Below are 17,669 nucleotides of genomic sequence, written 5' to 3' on the forward strand. Positions count from 1 at the left end.
CTTATGGTCAGAGACGGAAAAGGTGTTCTGCTTCCTACTACAAAGTCAATGCTGACAGGGACAGCCTCGTTCTTTGGATAAAGCCCTTGTACAAAGATCTTTTCCCCCACTCCTTTCTCCTCCTTTGGCAATTGGTATATGGTAGAGACTGTTAGCAAGTTGGCCAGCTTTGGCTGTATAGATTAGGTTCATGTTGAGCTTAACTAGAGGGCAAATCTAAGCCAAGCATGGTGGCTCACACCTGTAATCCTAGCTACTCAGGAGGCTGAGAACTGAGGATCAAGGTTCAAAGCCAGCCCCAGACACAAAAAGACCTGATACTCTTACCTTCAGTTAACTTCTAGAAAACAGGAAGTGGGGCTTGGCACAAGGGTAGGGTGGTAGCCTTGAGCTGAAGAGCTCAGAAACAATGCCCAGGCTGAGTTCAAGCCCTATGACCCACCAAAAAAAAAAAAAAAAAAAAAAAAAGAGGGCAAATCTAGTATAGTATCCATCCTGATGTACTTTTGCTCTAAAAGTAAAAAAACAAAAACAAAAAAAACTTCATTGATTGCAACTAACACTAAACAAACAGTACACACAAGTACAAGCGAGAAAGAGGCTCAGCCAGTTAAGCGCAAGAAGTCCCTTCATGGCAGGGAGTTTGGCCTAGTGGTTAAAGTGCTTGCCTAGCATGCATGAAGACCCAGGTTCGATTCCTCGGTACCACATACATAGAAAAAAGCCAGAAGTGGTGCTGAGGCTCAAGTGGTAGAGCTCTAGCCTTGAGAAAGTCTAAGGACAGTGCTCAGGCCCTGAGCTCAAGTCCAGGACTGGCAAAAAAAAAAAAAAAAGAAGTCCCTTCATATGTTTGAATGATGGTAATTGACATGAATTTGCTTATTTTAAGACTCAAATTGTTGCTCTTAGGCTGTGTCAGGAGAGCACAGAGCATGCAGGTTTTCTTTCTGAAGCTTAAACAATCACTTTTCACAGTGGTACACAGGCTTGTTTAATCCCAGGAAAAGCCTTAGGGTCTTATATCTCTTTTGCATTTTTCCTAGTTGTGAACTGCTCCACCCACCCCCACACCCCAAGGTGTAGCCTTTCCCCATTTTCCTGAAGCAGTAGGATGCCAGCCTTTTCTACCTCACCTCACTCCCTGCAGTGCTGGAGCCTCTTCTATTGGTGTCTTTCCCAAATATGCTCACAGACATTTATATCCTGGTTTATGCTGCACTCTTTACTCTTTTGCATTAATTAAATATACGTTTAACAGACTGGAAGAGTTCTAAAATAGACAGGGGTCTCCCCTGAGAGGAAGTGCTAAATTGTTTATAGTTCCTTCAAGTATTTAAACAATCTTTTTTTTCTAGGATGTATTCAGTAATTTCATTATGTCATGTTTATGCTGTCCAAGATTCTAACCACTGTCCCCATTTTGAAAGAAGCAAGGATAATGCATTTTAAATGGACTGATTTCTCTCCATCTTTGTGAATGCTAATCAGTATTTATGTGCAATCTATTGTTCCTAAGTGCCTTTGACAATGAGTGAGCATTTTTTTTTTCTCCCATAGGTATTATATAGTAACTTTCAGTAGGCTGGAAATGTGGCTTAGTGATAAGAGTGCTTGCCTAGTATATATGAAGCCCTGAGTTTGGTTCCTCAGTACCACATAAACAGGAAAAGCTGGAAGTGGTGCTGTGGCTCAAGTGGTAGACAGCTAGTCTTGAGCCAAAGAAGCTCAGGGACAGTACACAGGCCCTGAATTCAAGTCTCATGACTGGCAAAAAAAAAAATTATTTAGCAACTTTTAGAAAGCTTTCAACAACTTTCTGCATTTCTGTATTGGTCTTAGATAATCAGGTTTTGGTTTGGGGTTTGACTTCTCTTTAAAAAGATCATTTTTTGGTCTCTACCATCTATTGAAATCCTAATTGGTCTCCAAGGAATTCACCTACACAATAATCTAATATTCACTAGGCATTTCAGTGATGCCAATTTTTACAACTTAAATTTATCATTGGTATTTGTTTTTCTTTAGAATCATGTGAAAGAATGCCTCAGTATTTAAACGTTTTCCTTTTTAAAGTTTCCTCTGCCATCAATGTCACATCTCAGAATAAAACACAGTCTCAACCTTACTTTTATTTTGTGCCAGTTCTGGGGCTTGAACTTAGGGCCTAAGCATTTTTTGGCCAGGGCTAGCTAGCATCTGTTACTTTGAGTCCCAGCTTCACCTTTTTTTTTTTTTTTTCCTGGTTCTGGGGTTTTTAACTTTGGGCTTGATACTGTCCCTGAGCTTTTGTACTCAAGGCTAGTGTTCTACCACTAGAGCACTAACACACACTTCCCCTAAGTAATTAGTGTTCCAGGCATGAGCCACCAGCGACCAGTCAAACTTACTTTTTTCAAAGCTGACTTTTCATTTTTTTTTCCTCAGAGCTTTATAACATCCCCCACCCCCAATTCCCAGTTTCTAATCTTAATGACCACATCCACAGAATTATGTCCGAAGACAATGCTACATATTTACAAGAGCTATGCTAGCAAGACTATATTGCTTATTTAAGAAAGTTGGAGTTAAGTTTCCAGACAAGGAGATGGACGTAAGGAAAGAGAACTAGTGAGAGATTGAATAATTATAGAGCATTTCATGGGAAAATTTTATACTCACAAGAATCGAAGAACAAAAGTCAAAGGAGTCCATACATTTACTCAGATGACAGATATTGATATTAATTATAGAAGGGTGAATCAACTTTTTCCTTATTTTTAACTGACATTTTATATATAATATAGACATGATATATATTTATGTAATATATATAATGTATATTATATTTCTGTTTAATTGTATATGGCATATAAATATATATATATATATAAAACATACAACATGATGCTTTAAAATAGGTGTATTTTGTAGAATGATCAAATTTGCTCCATTAGGTGATGAGAGTTGGAAACTACAATAAAGCAGAAAAGAAGAACTCAGAGTTAGAACCATAGTGAGCCCAGAAGACATTTGTTTTGAAATCTTGGGTGGAGCTGTGCCTGAATCCAAGCTTTACCTCTTTACTTCTCAATTACAACTAATGTGCTATTTTTGTTTCATCTAGTTTAACTTGTCAGGCTTCTAGAACTTCCAATCAAGAATTCTACCACAACTACAATACTGGTAAGAAGATACCGTAATAACCACACAACAAGATTATTTCCCATTTTTGTCTTTTATTAGTCAAATACAGCCAGGTGTGATGGCACACACTTTTAATCCCAGCACTCAGGAGTTAAGGGGCAGAAGAATGTCCAATGAGAGGCCAGTTTGAAGGACCTAGCTAGATCCTATCTCACAAAATCAAAAGCCAACTGATGAAATGTTTTTCTTACCATTTTTCCAGAATGAAGGATGGGACAGAAGACTTTCAAGGTGATCTTAATGCACTGAAGATCTCTCCTTAACTATACTGCTCCTCAGTATAGCTAAATTATTTATGCTCACTCTGTTAGTTAAACAGTATTTCCACTGTTTAATTCACATTGAGATAGCATCTGCTCACTCCAGAGCAATTTCCAAATGGAAAAAAAAATTTTTTTTGATCAGTCACTTTGTTGTCTAAGTTACTTACACATTTTTTTCAGAGAAATTAGCTATGAACCTTTCTAAATACTGCTATTTTTCTCATGCTCAGGAAGCTTTTACTATATTTTCTTAAAAAAGAAAACCCCTAAAAAGGTGAGTGAAATGGCGGGACAATCCATTTTATGTCATTTTCCTGAAAACAAAACAAAACCCTATTGTAAGCATCAGATTCAAAAGCATTGTCTAGATTGCTGCTCATTAATTTTCTCTAGAGAAAAGGCTGGATGGAACCTAAAGGTGCATCACAGAAGCTCAGTTAAATTATGGCAAATTTAGAAATAATAAAACTGCTATGGGGAAGAATGAGGTAGAAGATGAGTGACAGGAAAAAGGTTATTGAATCAACTGCTTTCTAGGCATATTCTGAATACAAGACACTGTCACAGCAGACAAGGATACCGATAGGGACACAGGATAGACCAGGCCTCTGAGTTTATTTCTACTGGTGAAGCTTTTAAAGCATATTTTTAATAAAGCACACAAATGTAAGTATGACAAAGCATAATTTAAAATGTCTACCATTCCACCAATGTTTGCTTTGGAAATTTCCGGAAGTCTATCTGAAACAGTGATAAAAGTGATTGCCTCTGGGCAGGTCCTTGTTGGCCTTTTGTGTAGTGTTTGACTACTTTATCCCCATGTATATTTTCCAGTGAAAATGTATTAGTTTTAAACAGAAACAAAATAGGCAGTATTTATAACTTTCACGCTAAGTTGGAAAAGCATTGTTTAAGGTTGCTGGCTGAAAAATTGCATGGCAATAGTCATTTTCCACTGAGTCTGTCGGATTCTGCACAGCACATGAACTAGTTTTCCACAGGACTTGTTGAAACCAGAGCAAGAAGTAACCAAAAGCATTAAAGCATGAAGAAAGGGGGAGCTGTCTTAAAATTAATACCATTCAAGAAGTCCAAAGAAAGGATAGACTGAGAACTTTTGAACCTACCTTCAGAAAACAATAAGTAAAATGAGCAATATGCTAAATTTATGAAAACCTTAGAGGTAAGAAAAGAAGTTTAGAAGATGAATAGTACTGAAGTACCTGGTATCTTTCAATAAAGATGGCAACATGAGAGCTGCTGACCAGTAGTGTGGGATAGGGACAGTGTGAGTTACGGGAAGGAATAACTCTGATGAAACTACCATATAGGCACATGAAATACCATAGTTAAAACCTTTGAACCATTAACATACACCTCTGACAACTGGATGACAGGTTTGTCTGGGGTGTGGGTACTAGATGAGTGGGAAGGTGAATGGAGATTGGGAAAGGGGTCACAATACTTTGTGTACTTGTGTGAAAATGGAACAAAGAAGTTCTTTGAGCTTGGTGGGGGGGGGTGGAGGGGAAAAAGAGTAACTGAGTGACGGATCATATGATATGTTGTATATATGGACATGTCCACATGAAGCATCTAATTGATGCTACTAAAAATTTGGGGAGGCGGGTAGTAGTGTAGCCTAGAGATGGAGTGCTTGCATATTATGTACAGAGCCCAGGGTTCAATTCCTCCATACCACATACATAGAAAAAGCCAGCAGTAGTACTATGGCTCAAGTGGTAGAGCTCTAGCTTTGAGAAAGCCCAAGGACAGTGCTCAGGCCTTCAATTCAAGCTCCAGGACTGGAAAAAAAAAGTTATAAGGAATGTAACAGTAGAAAACTTCTTTATGAATTACAATTTTGCTTCTTTTTGTGAAAACTGGCATTTTTAATAGATAACAGAGGAACTGTTTGGGGCTTGGTACTCTATAAAATTCAAAAATCATTTCCAGGGCTGGGAGTGTGGCCTAGCAGTAGAGTGCTTACCTAGCATGCACAAAGCTCTGGGTTCAATTCTCCAGTATCACATACCTGTTACCACATACACAGAAAAGGTCAAAAGTGGTACTGTGGCTTAAGTGGTACAGCGCTAGCCTTGAAAAAGCTCAAGGGCAGTGCTCAGACCCTGAGTTCAAGCCTGGCAGGACAGAGGATAGGGAGAGAAAAGAAATGAAGGAAAGAACAATTCTAAATAACCAGAGACAGAATGGTAATTATATATAAACCAAGCACTTCAATAATCTGTTTAAGGAAGTCAGAAAATAGTGTTTTGTAAGAGACTAGGCTCAGGCTCTAATCCACTGGAGATATCATTCTCTTTTCTGTCATGATGATAAACAGGTCATTTTTCAGTTTTAAATTATGTCAAAATACTCCTATAGTGCTTCTCAGGAGTTGGTATCTGTCAACAAAGACATTCCAAAGACAAGAAGCTCAGCTCCTCTGGGTTGCTCCAATTTTCCCTCCTTGGTTCCAAAGAATGATGATGACTGACCATTCTTACTGCAGGTATGTGATAGGGCTCAGGAGGCTTGTGGTCTGGGATTACTGTTCTGCCAGCACTGTTTCAAAACCATTAATGAAGTTGGGTGCTGGTGGCTCTCACCTGTAATCCTAGCTGCTCAGGACACTGAGATCTGAGGATCACAGTGCAAAGCCAGCCGGCTCAGAAAAATATGTGAGATTCTAGTCTCCAATTAACTGCCAAAACCCTCTAGAAGTGGTAGAGTGCTAGGCTTAAGCAAAAAAAAAAAAAAAAAAAAAAAACTCAAGTACAGTGCTCAGGTCCTGAGTTCAAGGTCCAGGACTTGTACTAAAACCAAAACAAAAAACAAAAAGCAAAAACCAAAACAACAACAACAAAACAACCAAAACCTTTTTTTTTTTTTTTGCCAGTCATGGGGCTTGAACTCAGGGCCTGAGCACTGTCCTTGGGCTTTCTCAAAGCTAGAGCTCTACCACTTGAGCCCCAGCACCACTTCTGGCTTTTTCTACATATGTAGCACCAAGGAATTGAATCAGGTCTTTGTGTATGCTAGGTAAGCACTCTGTCACTAGGCCAAATTCCTAGCCCCCCAAAACCTATTAATTCTGAATAAAGGGCTCTGGGTTTTCATTTGCACCAGGCTCTCCACATTATATAACTGGTTCCCACAGTCATTTTTGAGTTCAGGTACCAACTTGCTCATAGAGGCTGACCAGGTATTTTGTAACTTCATGGTTGTGAATCACTGGACTTTGAGATAGAAAGAAATATTAACAATTGGAATGAAAATACAAAAACCTCATGTGGCCCTTGTATCTCAGATTCTTCAGATATTCCATCTTATTTAATCCAGAGCAATCTTTCTGAGCATGTATTATTTAAGTGAGGGAAACACAGGCCTAGAAAAATTAGTGTTTTGTACACACAAACCCTGCAAGGCAATACTGTGAATTATGTGAAGTGATTGCACACATGTTTGGGGTATGAATATAAATAATATCCTAAGGGGACTTCCAGAAAGATAAAGACATCCTTTTATGTTATTTTCTTCTCCTGTAAATCTACTAAAATGGGCAAAGATCAGAAACTGGATTTCTTTTAAAATATAGAAATGATTACATAGTTATAGTCTTACAAAAACATAAGAAGAGTATGGGTTATACAAATGAGTCGGTCTTAAATATGAAGCCTCAGAGCCCATTTTCCTCCAGTTGGAGCAGGTGTGGAATTTTTTTTTTTTCCAGTCCTGGGGCTTGAACTTAGGGGCCCAAGCACTGTCTTTGGGCTTTCTCAAGGCTAGAACTCTACTACATGAGCCACAGCACCACTTCCAGCTTTTTCCATGTATGTGGTACAGAGGAATCCAACCTGGGTCTTCATGCATGCTAGGCAAGCACTCTACCACTAGGCCAAACTCCTTGCTCCCTGGTGTGGAATTTTTTAAATAGATTCAGAAGGGCGCTACTGACAATCATTGCTCTGAAGTCATAAACACCAAGAGTAGGTCTGTGTTCTAGGAAAACTGGGGGAAAATATCTGCCCTAAAAAGGCTATTGAAATGGAAGGAATAGATTTAAAAACTCGAAATGAAAGTTGCCCCTAGCCTGACTCTGTAAATATCTGCAGCAGAATCAGACTGGGCTTTTGCATCACCAAAATTCCAGTCCAAGTTTTATGTAGGTGTACAGTGCGTCTGAGTACGGATGTATGTGGAGAATTGAGAACTCATAATATTTGGGGTCAAACAGTATTAAGTAGAGTTCATCTCATTCAATTCAAATCTGGATTTCATGCAAGAAAATAAATTATACAGGAACAATGCAGGGAGATTGAAAAAGTAAAATAAAAAATACAAAGAAAGAAGGAAATAAGCAAGTAACAGAATAAAAAGTATTTTTTAAAGAAATACTACTGAAGAATATTTCAGACATGAAATCGTGTGTGTGTGTGTGTGTCTGTGTGTGTGTGTGTGTGTATGACATGCATGCATGTCAGTCTGGGGGCTTGAAATCAGGACTTGGGTACTGTCCCTTAGCTTTTTTGCTCAAGGGTAGCATTTTATCACTTGAATCATAGATTCAGTTGAGTATGGTGATGGTGGTGTAGTTGGTAGTGGGTTTTTTTTGGCAGGGGGGAGGGAGGTTAGTTGGAGAAAAGAGTCTCAAGGACTTTCCTGCTAGGGCTGACTTTGAACTATGATCCTCAGATCTCAGCTTCACGAGTAGCTAGGATTACAGGTGTGAGACACTGGTATTGAGCCCTTAAAGTTAAAAATCCAAGGGTTTTAGAGGCATGGCTTAGGTGGTAAAGTGCAAGGCAAAAGGCTCATCTGATAGCCAAGATAGGATGATTAAAGAAACGAGAACCATATTAGAAACCGCATAATGAAGAATGAACACAAAAGTATCTGTGTCATGGCTTAGAAAGACAAAATGTGACTAAAGGGAATTTTGTTTGTTTGTTTGCCAGTCCTAGGGCTTGAACTCAGGGCCTGGGCAATGTCCTTGAGCTTTCTCAAGGCTAGCACTTTACCACTTAAGCCACAGCACCACATCCAGCTTTTCCTGTAAATGTGACATCAAGGAATAGAATCTAGGGCTTGGTGCATGTTAGGCAGGCACTCTCCCACTAGGCCACAGTCCCGGGCCCTAAAGGGGTAAATACAGCGAGGGAAAGAAAAAGGAATAAAAGTTATTAACTGAAAAATACTGACTACAGATGACAGGAACCAATACATATATTACTTGGTGTTTCTGAAGAAAAGATGAATTGATAAAAGAATATGAAAACCAAAAACATAGTAGAATATACTTCCTTGAACTCAACAAATGTATCTCTAAATTTAAGGACTAAAAAGGCTGTCTAAGCTGGGGGTTTGGTAGAGTGCTTGCCTAGCATGTATGAAGGCTCAGGTTTGATTCCTTGGTACCACATTTACATAGAGAAAGCCAGAAATGGTGCTGTGGCTCAAGTGGTAGAGCTCTAACCTTGAGAAAGTTCAAGGGAAGTCCTCAAGTCCTGAGTTCAAGGACCAGGACTGGCAAAAAAAAAGACTGTCTATTTAGCAGCCCAAACAAACAAAAATACTAGAGAGGAAAAGACTTCAGTAAAGACTCATAAAGAATCTTAATAGTAATTCAAACTAGTAAATATGCCCCCAACTGGAAAATGAAGTAAACACAGTTTCCTGTGATTTGCTACATCACCTGTAAAGAAAAAACACAATGGAGCAATGCTACAGTGTGAAGGGGGAAAACATGCAATTCCTATAATCTGTATCTGACTACAGTAATGTCATCATATAAAAACCAAAAAAAAAAAAAAAAGCCCACTGCTGGTGGCTCACACCTGTAATCCTAGCTGTTTTGGAAGCTGATATCTAAGGACCATGGTTCAGAGCTAGACTGGGCAGCTAAGTCCAGTTATGATTGTCCTGGCATGAAAATAAAGACATTGGAAATGTCTTTATTTTTTCCTCATCAAGGTTTTTTTCTCCCTCTCTTTTTCCCCTCCTTTCCTCCCCCAAGTCCTAGGGCTTGAACTTTGGGCTGGAACACTGTCTCTGAGCTTCTTTTGCTCAAGGCTAGGACTCTACCACTTCAGCCACAGCATAACTTCTGGCTTTTTGGTGATAAGAGCTTCATGGACTTTCCTGCTTAGGCTGGTTTCAAATTTCAGTCTTTAGATCTCAACTTCTTCAGTAGCTAGTTTACAGGTGTGAGCCCACTTGTATCCAGCTCCTCATGGAAGTTTTTAATTGTACAAATAGTAATTATCAAATTAACAATTCTTCAAAGCTTTGGTGTTTTATAATTAGACAATAAAATACACCATAAAACATATGATTTGATAGTTTGACATACATACATCCTTAAAACCAACATGACAAATATAATAAATTAGTCCTCAAAGTTCCTTGTGGACTTTCAAAATTGCTCCTTCCCATATATTTTCATGCTTTCTGCCATCTACCTGGGCAATCACTAACCTGCTAACTATATATTAGTTTGTATTTCCTTTATTTTTAAAAATAAATAAATGAAACAGCACATTCTGTTTTGTGAGATCTTTCATGCCCTCACCAGTCTGCTTATCAATGCATCTATGGATTTGCCTTGTCTCCAAGCTGGTTATTATGAACAAAGCTAGTATGAACCTTCATGTAAAATCATATAAAAATGATTTATTTAGCCGGGAGCAGTAGCTTATGCTTGTAATCCTAGTTACTCAGGAAACGGAGATCTGAGGATCAAGGTTCAAAGCCAGCCTGGGCACAAAAGGACCTGAGACTCTTATCTCCAATTAACTTCTAGAAAATGGGAAGTGGGGCTTGGCTCAAGGGTTAGGGTGGTAGCTTTGAGCTGAAGAGCTCAGGGACATGCCAAGTTCAACCCCCATGACATACAAAACTAATTTCTCTACTAAATTGTCTTGGCAACCTTTTTATCCCTACAGTATTAGATATTGTACCTAGTCTGCTTTTAGTCTCTCTCTCTCTCTCTCTCTCTCTCTCTCTCTCTCTCTCTCTCTCTCTCTCTCTCTCTCCTCTCTCTCTCTCTCTCTCTCTCTCTCTCTCTCTCTCTCTCTCTCTCTCTCTCTCTCTCTCTCTCTCTCTCTCTCTCTCTCTCTCTCTCTCTCTCTCTCTCTCTCTCTCTCTCTCCTCCCTCCCTCCCTCCCTCCCTCCCTCCCTCCCTCCCTCCCTCTCTCTCTCTCTCTCTCTCTCTCTTGCCAGTCCTGGGCTTGAGCTCAAGTCCTGAGCACTGTCCTTGGGCTTTCTCAAGGCTAGAGCTCTACCACTTCAGTCTCAGCACCAGTTCCAGCTTTTTTCTATGTATGTGATACCGAGGAATAGAACTCGGGTCTTCATGCATGCTAGGCAAGCACTCTACCACTAGGCAAAACTCCCAGCCAGTACTTTATTTTCTTCTAGGCTATTGCAAAAGGAATTGCTTTCCTGATTTCTGCCTCACTCCTCTTGTTGCTGGCATATAGGAAATCAGTTGGTTTTTGAGGCTTAATTTTATACCCTGCTACTTTGCCAAAGTTTCAAATAAGCTCAAGCAACTTGGGAGTGGAGTCTATAGGGTTCTTTAAATACAGAATCATGTCATCTGCAAAGAGGGAAAATTTCACTTCCTCTTTCCCTATTTGGATCCCCTTTATGCTTGCTTCTTGCCTTATTGCTCCAGCTAGGAATTCTAATACTATATTAAAAAGGAGTGAGCATCCTTGTCTCGTACCTGATTTTAGAGGAAATGGCTTTAGCTTTTGGCTATTAAGTATAATGCTAGCTGTATGTTTGTCATACACAGCCTTTATTATACTGAGGAATGTTCCATGGATTCCTAGTTTCTCCAGAGCTTTTAGCATAAAGGGATGTTGGTTCTTGTCAAATGCCTTTTCTGCATCTATTGAGATCATCATGTGATTCTTGTACTTGCTCCTGTTGATGTGAATTATATTGACTTGTGTATACTGAACCAGTTTTACATTCCTAACACACCAACACTTAAATGTAAAACAAACTAAACCTATCTAAGGAAACGTATGAACTGTATCACCTGAAAGTGGGAAGAAACTTTTCTGAAAATGACATAATTAAGACAGAAGCATATGACTAAATTAAAAAAACAAAAACGACCCAGCTGGGCACTATTGGCATGCTTGTAATCCTAGCTACTCATGAGGCTGAGATCTGAGAATCTTGGGGCAAAGCCAGCCCAACCATGTAAGCTTGTGAGACTCTTATCTCCAATTAAGTACTAAGAAAGCCAGAAATAGAGCTATGGCTCAAGTGGCAGAGCACCATTCTTGACAAAAAGATCAGGGACAACACCCAGGTCCTGAGTTCAAACTTAAGGATGAGCATATACATACACGCTTGCGCACTCCCCCAGCACAGGTAAAATTTTTATGGGACCCCATCACCATCAATAAAATGCTTGGTGCAGTTGTACACACCTGTCAGCTCTGCAGGCAATATAAAGAGGACTGAAGCCCAGGCTGGACTGAAGTAATAAGGGCTAGGGTTGTGGCTTTAGTGTGTCTAGCAAGCCTGAGGCCATCAGAAAACCAAAACATAAAGGAAAAAAAAAAGAGAATATTCCTCATTAGTAAGTGACATAGATTTCCTCATTGCTCCTAAATAACTTCCTTCAATTAGCAGGAGATTTTAGATACTTAAGCAGACTTGTCTGATCCTGAAGAGAAAGCCTGGGGTCACATCACTTAGCTTCACTATGAGCTGTGCTGAGATGAGTTGGGTAAGCTGCGGGCACTGGCTTGCTTTGTCTACACAATAGGTGATCTATGCAGGTCAGTACACATAGAAGAGGTTTGCTTTCTACAACATCATCCTCAGGAAGGTACTCATATACTCTTGGCTTCAGTATGCATTCAGAGTGAAAGGTGATAATGTAGCCATTCCTGCCAACTTTAAGGACAGGGTTAAAAGAAGTAATTCCGAGAAATGTTAGGATGGCATGTTTCATCTTTTAAAATATGATTTCAAGTCTGGAAAAAAAATTTTCCAAGTAGTTTAAATTACCTTTTCAGTTACAGGTCATCAAAAGGAATCCTTTCTCTGAATAAGGCTAGCACTAATAAATCTGTAAGATATTTTGTGAACGAGGCACTGGAATAATTTGTTTATATGATGCACTGTCTTATGCAGATCTTCATATACTGTATACAGTATATAGGAATTATCTTAAGGTATAATACTGGTGACTCACATCCCTGCCTGCAACACAGTGCCAGTAGAGAAGAGCAGCAGCCAGGGACCCATGAATAGTAAAACCTTGATCATACAAGAAATGACTTGTCTTTTTTTTTTTCTTTGCCAGTCCTGGAGCTTGGACTCAGGGCGTAAGTACTGTCCTTGGGCTTAGGCCATGACTTGTCTCTTGTGCACACACTTCATCAATTGGAAGCAAGATAACATCATTTGGAAGGGCTCACTGGAATCATACAGCCCAAATCTCAAAAGACCCTGAAGGAGATGCTAGCCCACCCCTGGAGGATTACCTGACTCAAAACAACAGGCTGTGAGGAGGAGCAAGAACAAGGAAAGAATCACAGGATCTTGCAATTAGTTGAGATTAGCAGTCTTCAGTGAAGAGAAATGAGTATGTTTGCTATGCCACTTGGTTATTCAGTCTCTTAGAGTAATGCAGCAATATTACAATTAATTTTCCCCCATGTATTAGACATTACAAGTCTTTAAAAATTAATATAGCTCTGACAAGCAAAAAGAATAAAACAAAGATTAAACAAAAATAAGATGAGAATAGGAACTCCATAATCATGAGTTCTCCATCTGAGAATGTTAAGCAATGTGCAGAATATTTGGGGAATAAAAGTAAAAGCAATCTAGAGATGAATGATTAGGTATGGAAAGGATGTATAGGGTACAAGAAAATTCACCACTCTACGTAAAAAGGAACATCCACAGATACTCAAGGGTCAGATACTGAGGGGTGGCTATTTTCTTTTTGCCTTAAATGGAAATTTGGAATATACTAGTGAAGTTGTGGCCTACATTTGTATGTTTCTCAATCATTATTTAAATTTTGTTGAATGCCCTATTTCCTTATGAAGAACTGAGATACTGATGAATAAGACAGAAAAAAATCTTTGTATTGATTCAGGATTCAGATCTGGTTGTATGATATATAGTACTTTAATTATTTTGAAGATTTAAAATAGGGAGAGAAGCATATATAAGTACCTACTGTGATGTTTGGGATCTTTGATCTGCTCAGTAATTGTATACTGGAGATAATAAAGTGACTTGTCTGTAAGGCAGTGATACAAGCCAGTGACTTACTTGTATGCTTCGATCAAGATAGATTTTTAAAAAGTATCATAGAAATACAAGGGGCAGAAGCATAGCCTAGTGGTAGACTGCTCGCCTAGCACATATGAAGCCCTGGATTTGATTTCTCAGTACCACATACACAGAAAAAGCCAGAAGTGGTATTGTGGCTCAAATGGTAGAGCTTTAGCTTTGAGAAAGTCCAAGGATGGTACTCAGGCCCTGAGTTTAAGCCCCAGGACTGACCAAAAAAAAAAAAAGAAGAAAAGAAAAAGAAAAAAGAAATACAACAAAATTGACTATTGGTTATGGTTTTTGTATAAAAGTATTCAACAAAAATATTTATACTTATATTTTTGTTGAATACTTCTTATACAATTTCTTAATCTAATAGTCATTTTCAGATGTATTTCTATCTTTTTTTTTATTTTTTTATTTCTTTGGTCAGTCATGGGCCTTAACTCTGGGCCTGAGACACTCCCTTGGACTACTCAAGCTACTGCTCTACCCTTTGAGCCTCCAGTTTTCTAATGGTTAATTGGAGATAAGAGTCTCAGGGACTTTAGTGCCAGGGCTGGCTTTGAAGCGAGACACTCAGATCTCAGCTTCCTGAATAGCTAGGATTACGGGGGTGAGCCACCATACCCTGCTTACTGCATCTTTTAGATTATAATTTCATTGTAGAAAGGTCAAAATACTGCATTTTTGTCTCTAGGAATGGACTGTTTAACACTGTACTATAAATTCTGATCACCCCTGATATTTGGTTTTAAGCAATCTGAAAACAATTACTTTAAGCAGGTTCAAAGTTAATTTAAAAATTTCATCAAAAAACCACAAAGAATATGAAAATATGTATTTATTATCAATGAAGTTGCATTCTGAACAGTTTTTAATCCGTTACATGTACACATAATGGCAGAATGAAATTACAGTTTTTACATATTTAAAAAGGTACAAACTTCAAAAAAACCCAAAAAACATGTGTATGTCCAAGGCAACCAGCAAGCAGCAAGAACTCTTTCTTGCTACTCTGAATATGTTAAATCTTTTAACAGTCTCTGTAGGCAAATCACTGAAGATTCAGTAACCAAAATGCTTAAGTTTTTAAATATCATTTTACTCATCAAATCAGTCTTTTACTCCAATTTTTAAAAATTTAAATGTAATTAAAAATCCAGATTTGCAGAAAATATGACATTATACTATGCTAAATGAACTATTCTTCATATACTAAAATGACACACGATTTATCCTTGATAGCCCCAAATTCAATGTAAAATGAAATATTAATTTTGTCTACTAGAGAACTATATATGTTTATGAAACAAGGTATGGAATAATTAATGGCACATGTAAATTAAAATATAACGGGGCGCTTTACTTTCAAAAACATGTAATCTTCAATTTTCCTTTTCACACTGATGTTCATTTTGGGAAAAAAAGATTGGTAGTAATTCACACAATGAACACACTATACCAGGCTCATAATAGTACAGACATTACAGTAGAAAATAAGGGACAACAGAGGGTCTGGTGGCAGCCATTCACTAATACGTCACCAAGTATTTCAACATTTAGATGACTTGTTCATACTGGCAAAAATGTTACTGTAAAATATTTCATATTTCATGCATCAGATTTAGTTTAAGAGGTAAGGGATCTTAAAAGTTTTTGTAAGAAAAAATTACCTTCAAAAGAGATGTCTAAACAACAGGACATAAACTTACACACAGCTGATTGCTTTTCGGTAAAAATATAAATTTTGATGGCTATTTGGTAATATATAAAATCCGAAGCAAATGCCATTTTTCAATTTATTCAGAGTAGGAAGTAAAAGAAAAAACTATTTTTTTGTCATTACCACCACAGATCCAACCCAATCCACTAATTAAAGGCATGTCTTGTACTAGTTTATTTCTTACAAAATCTGATTTTTAAATGAATAGGATTTGGCACTATTAATAGCATAACTCAAGAAATAAATGATTTTCTTTCAAGACTGAAGAAACAAACTATATTTTAAGATAATGGGTAGATCAACACTGTAAGGAAGGACCTACAAATTTAAATTTTAAAAACATGGCTTTAAATAAATCTTTTCCCTCATTCTTTTCATAGCACTGAGAAATTTCGAATACAAATAGTAGAAACCAGCATATGAAATCTTAAGAAAAATCTCTAAAAATAACTATAAAAATGTTTTTAGAAATTTAAAATGTAAAATACAATTGACTTTAAATTAAAACAAATCAAGATCCCCCCAACTTTAAGCACACACATTACAAAGTTAATTCTTTTAAAAACCTATCACCTGATTTGATGGTTAATCTTATAGTTTCATTTCATTAATCTAGTAGCTTTTCAAAGTCCTGCACCATTTTTGAAGCCCAGTGCTTTTTTTTTTTCATTTCAAATTACCAATACAATAGTAACATCAAATTTCGTAAAACTTCTTGTAAAGGCCCATACAAGTTTACTTCCTATGAAGAAAAGGTAACCTTTTTCTACAGGAAGTAAATAGGACAATACCCTTATAATTAAACAGTGTCATATGAATTTCTTAAAATTAAACATAACACTGGGGAAAAATCAGGTTTTAAATTCTGGAGGCATCTTTATGCCCTAGAAATAATGTAAATTAAATTTATTTGCAATTAAAGTTCGGGCCTACTATGTCAAACAAACACCCCATGATTTGATAATCTCTGTCCTACCCTACCTGAAATTTACAATAGTAAATATCTTTAAACAAGGGAACTAAATGACTCAGAGCACTCATGAGTGACTCAACCAAAACTGAAGACTTAACTCTTTACTACTAATGTTCCAGCAAAAGTCATTGTGATCTCCATTTCATCAATCTATTTGTAGTTAAAAGCAGGCTTCCAAAAATAACCAATCTTTCTTTTTTAACACATCTGCTAACTTTATTCAATTGAGCCACACATATAAACAGTTAAAAGAAAAATTCCAAAGTTTCCTCTCTTCATTTTTATTGAGAAGGTTGAGTGAATGTGATACGGCGTCTCCGCCTTTGGAAAGCCTTTAAATTCCATCTATTTGGTTCCAGCATATGAGGACCATTGTAGACGAATAACACTGTCATTTTTTCAGAGTAAGGAAGATTTTGCAGGAGCTGTTAGCATTAAAGCAGACAAACTGTCATATGATACTACGTATTGAAAAATCATCGCAGTTTTCCAACTATACATTTGTACAAATATTTTATTAATGAAACTCTTAGGAAGCTCAGGAGCTACCTGAAACCATGACCTGATTTAGTATGGCTAAACCTTGGCCTAACTGTCCTAGAATAATGGACATGCCTGCATATCATTTTTATTCTTTGGAGTAGGTGGTGCTGGGATACTTTATTCATGTGTTAGTAGTTGGTGTTGTGGCACTTCGGATTTCCTCTGGGTCAGAGAAGTGGCAGTGATGAATAAAGTGTCTAGCAATCTGTGACAGGACCAGCCTTTCAGGTAAAAGGAACAGGGCTACAGCTATAGGTGTGTGTTCTTCGGTTACATATAGTGCCAAAATGGGGACTTCTCTAGAAGAGAAGTGCAAAACCAGGGAAGTAATTTTGGTCCTATAATATAATAATGTGCCTCCTACTTTCTTGGATAATGAAGTTTCTGATTAAGTATGTCCTTATATAAAATTTGTCCTTATATAAATGTTTCTAAATCTATAATCATTTTAGCTTCTTGTTTGGGAGTGTATACATACTAGGCAAACATCTGCCATGCAATTAAGCCACAGGGGATTTTTAGAGTATATGATAAACACTTTGAGGTTACTTATTACCTACCTTTGGTGTAATAAAGAAGTACTGAGATGTGTTTTCTTTACAGGCAGTGTTGACAACCATTTCAAACACTCTCCGTTCATTGATTGGGTCCATACCCTAAG

The 17,669-nt window shown here is 37.7% G+C and overlaps 1 protein-coding gene across 4 annotated transcripts in view; it reads right to left on the reverse strand.

The window, feature by feature from the left end:
• Positions 1-2,891: 2,891 nt before the first annotated feature.
• Positions 2,892-17,669, reverse strand: part of Smc5 (structural maintenance of chromosomes 5) — an 80,041-nt gene continuing 65,263 nt past the window's right edge. For 3 of the 4 annotated variants that reach the window (XM_090329666.1, XM_090329665.1, XM_090329668.1), the window contains 2 exons: positions 17,569-17,664; positions 16,731-16,890 (listed from right to left, as the gene is read on the reverse strand). In XM_090329666.1, the coding sequence (XP_090185792.1) occupies positions 16,747-16,890; positions 17,569-17,664 (240 nt within the window). In that variant the 3' untranslated portion in view covers positions 16,731-16,746. Of the gene's footprint in view, positions 2,951-16,730; positions 16,891-17,568; positions 17,665-17,669 lie in introns of those variants that run through there. The other variant, XM_090329667.1, reaches the window with a different exon arrangement.

This window comes from Megascapheus bottae, chromosome 3 (assembly GCF_031878675.1).
Source record: "Megascapheus bottae isolate mThoBot1 chromosome 3, mThoBot2.hap1, whole genome shotgun sequence".
NCBI classification, from domain to species: domain Eukaryota; kingdom Metazoa; phylum Chordata; class Mammalia; order Rodentia; family Geomyidae; genus Megascapheus; species Megascapheus bottae.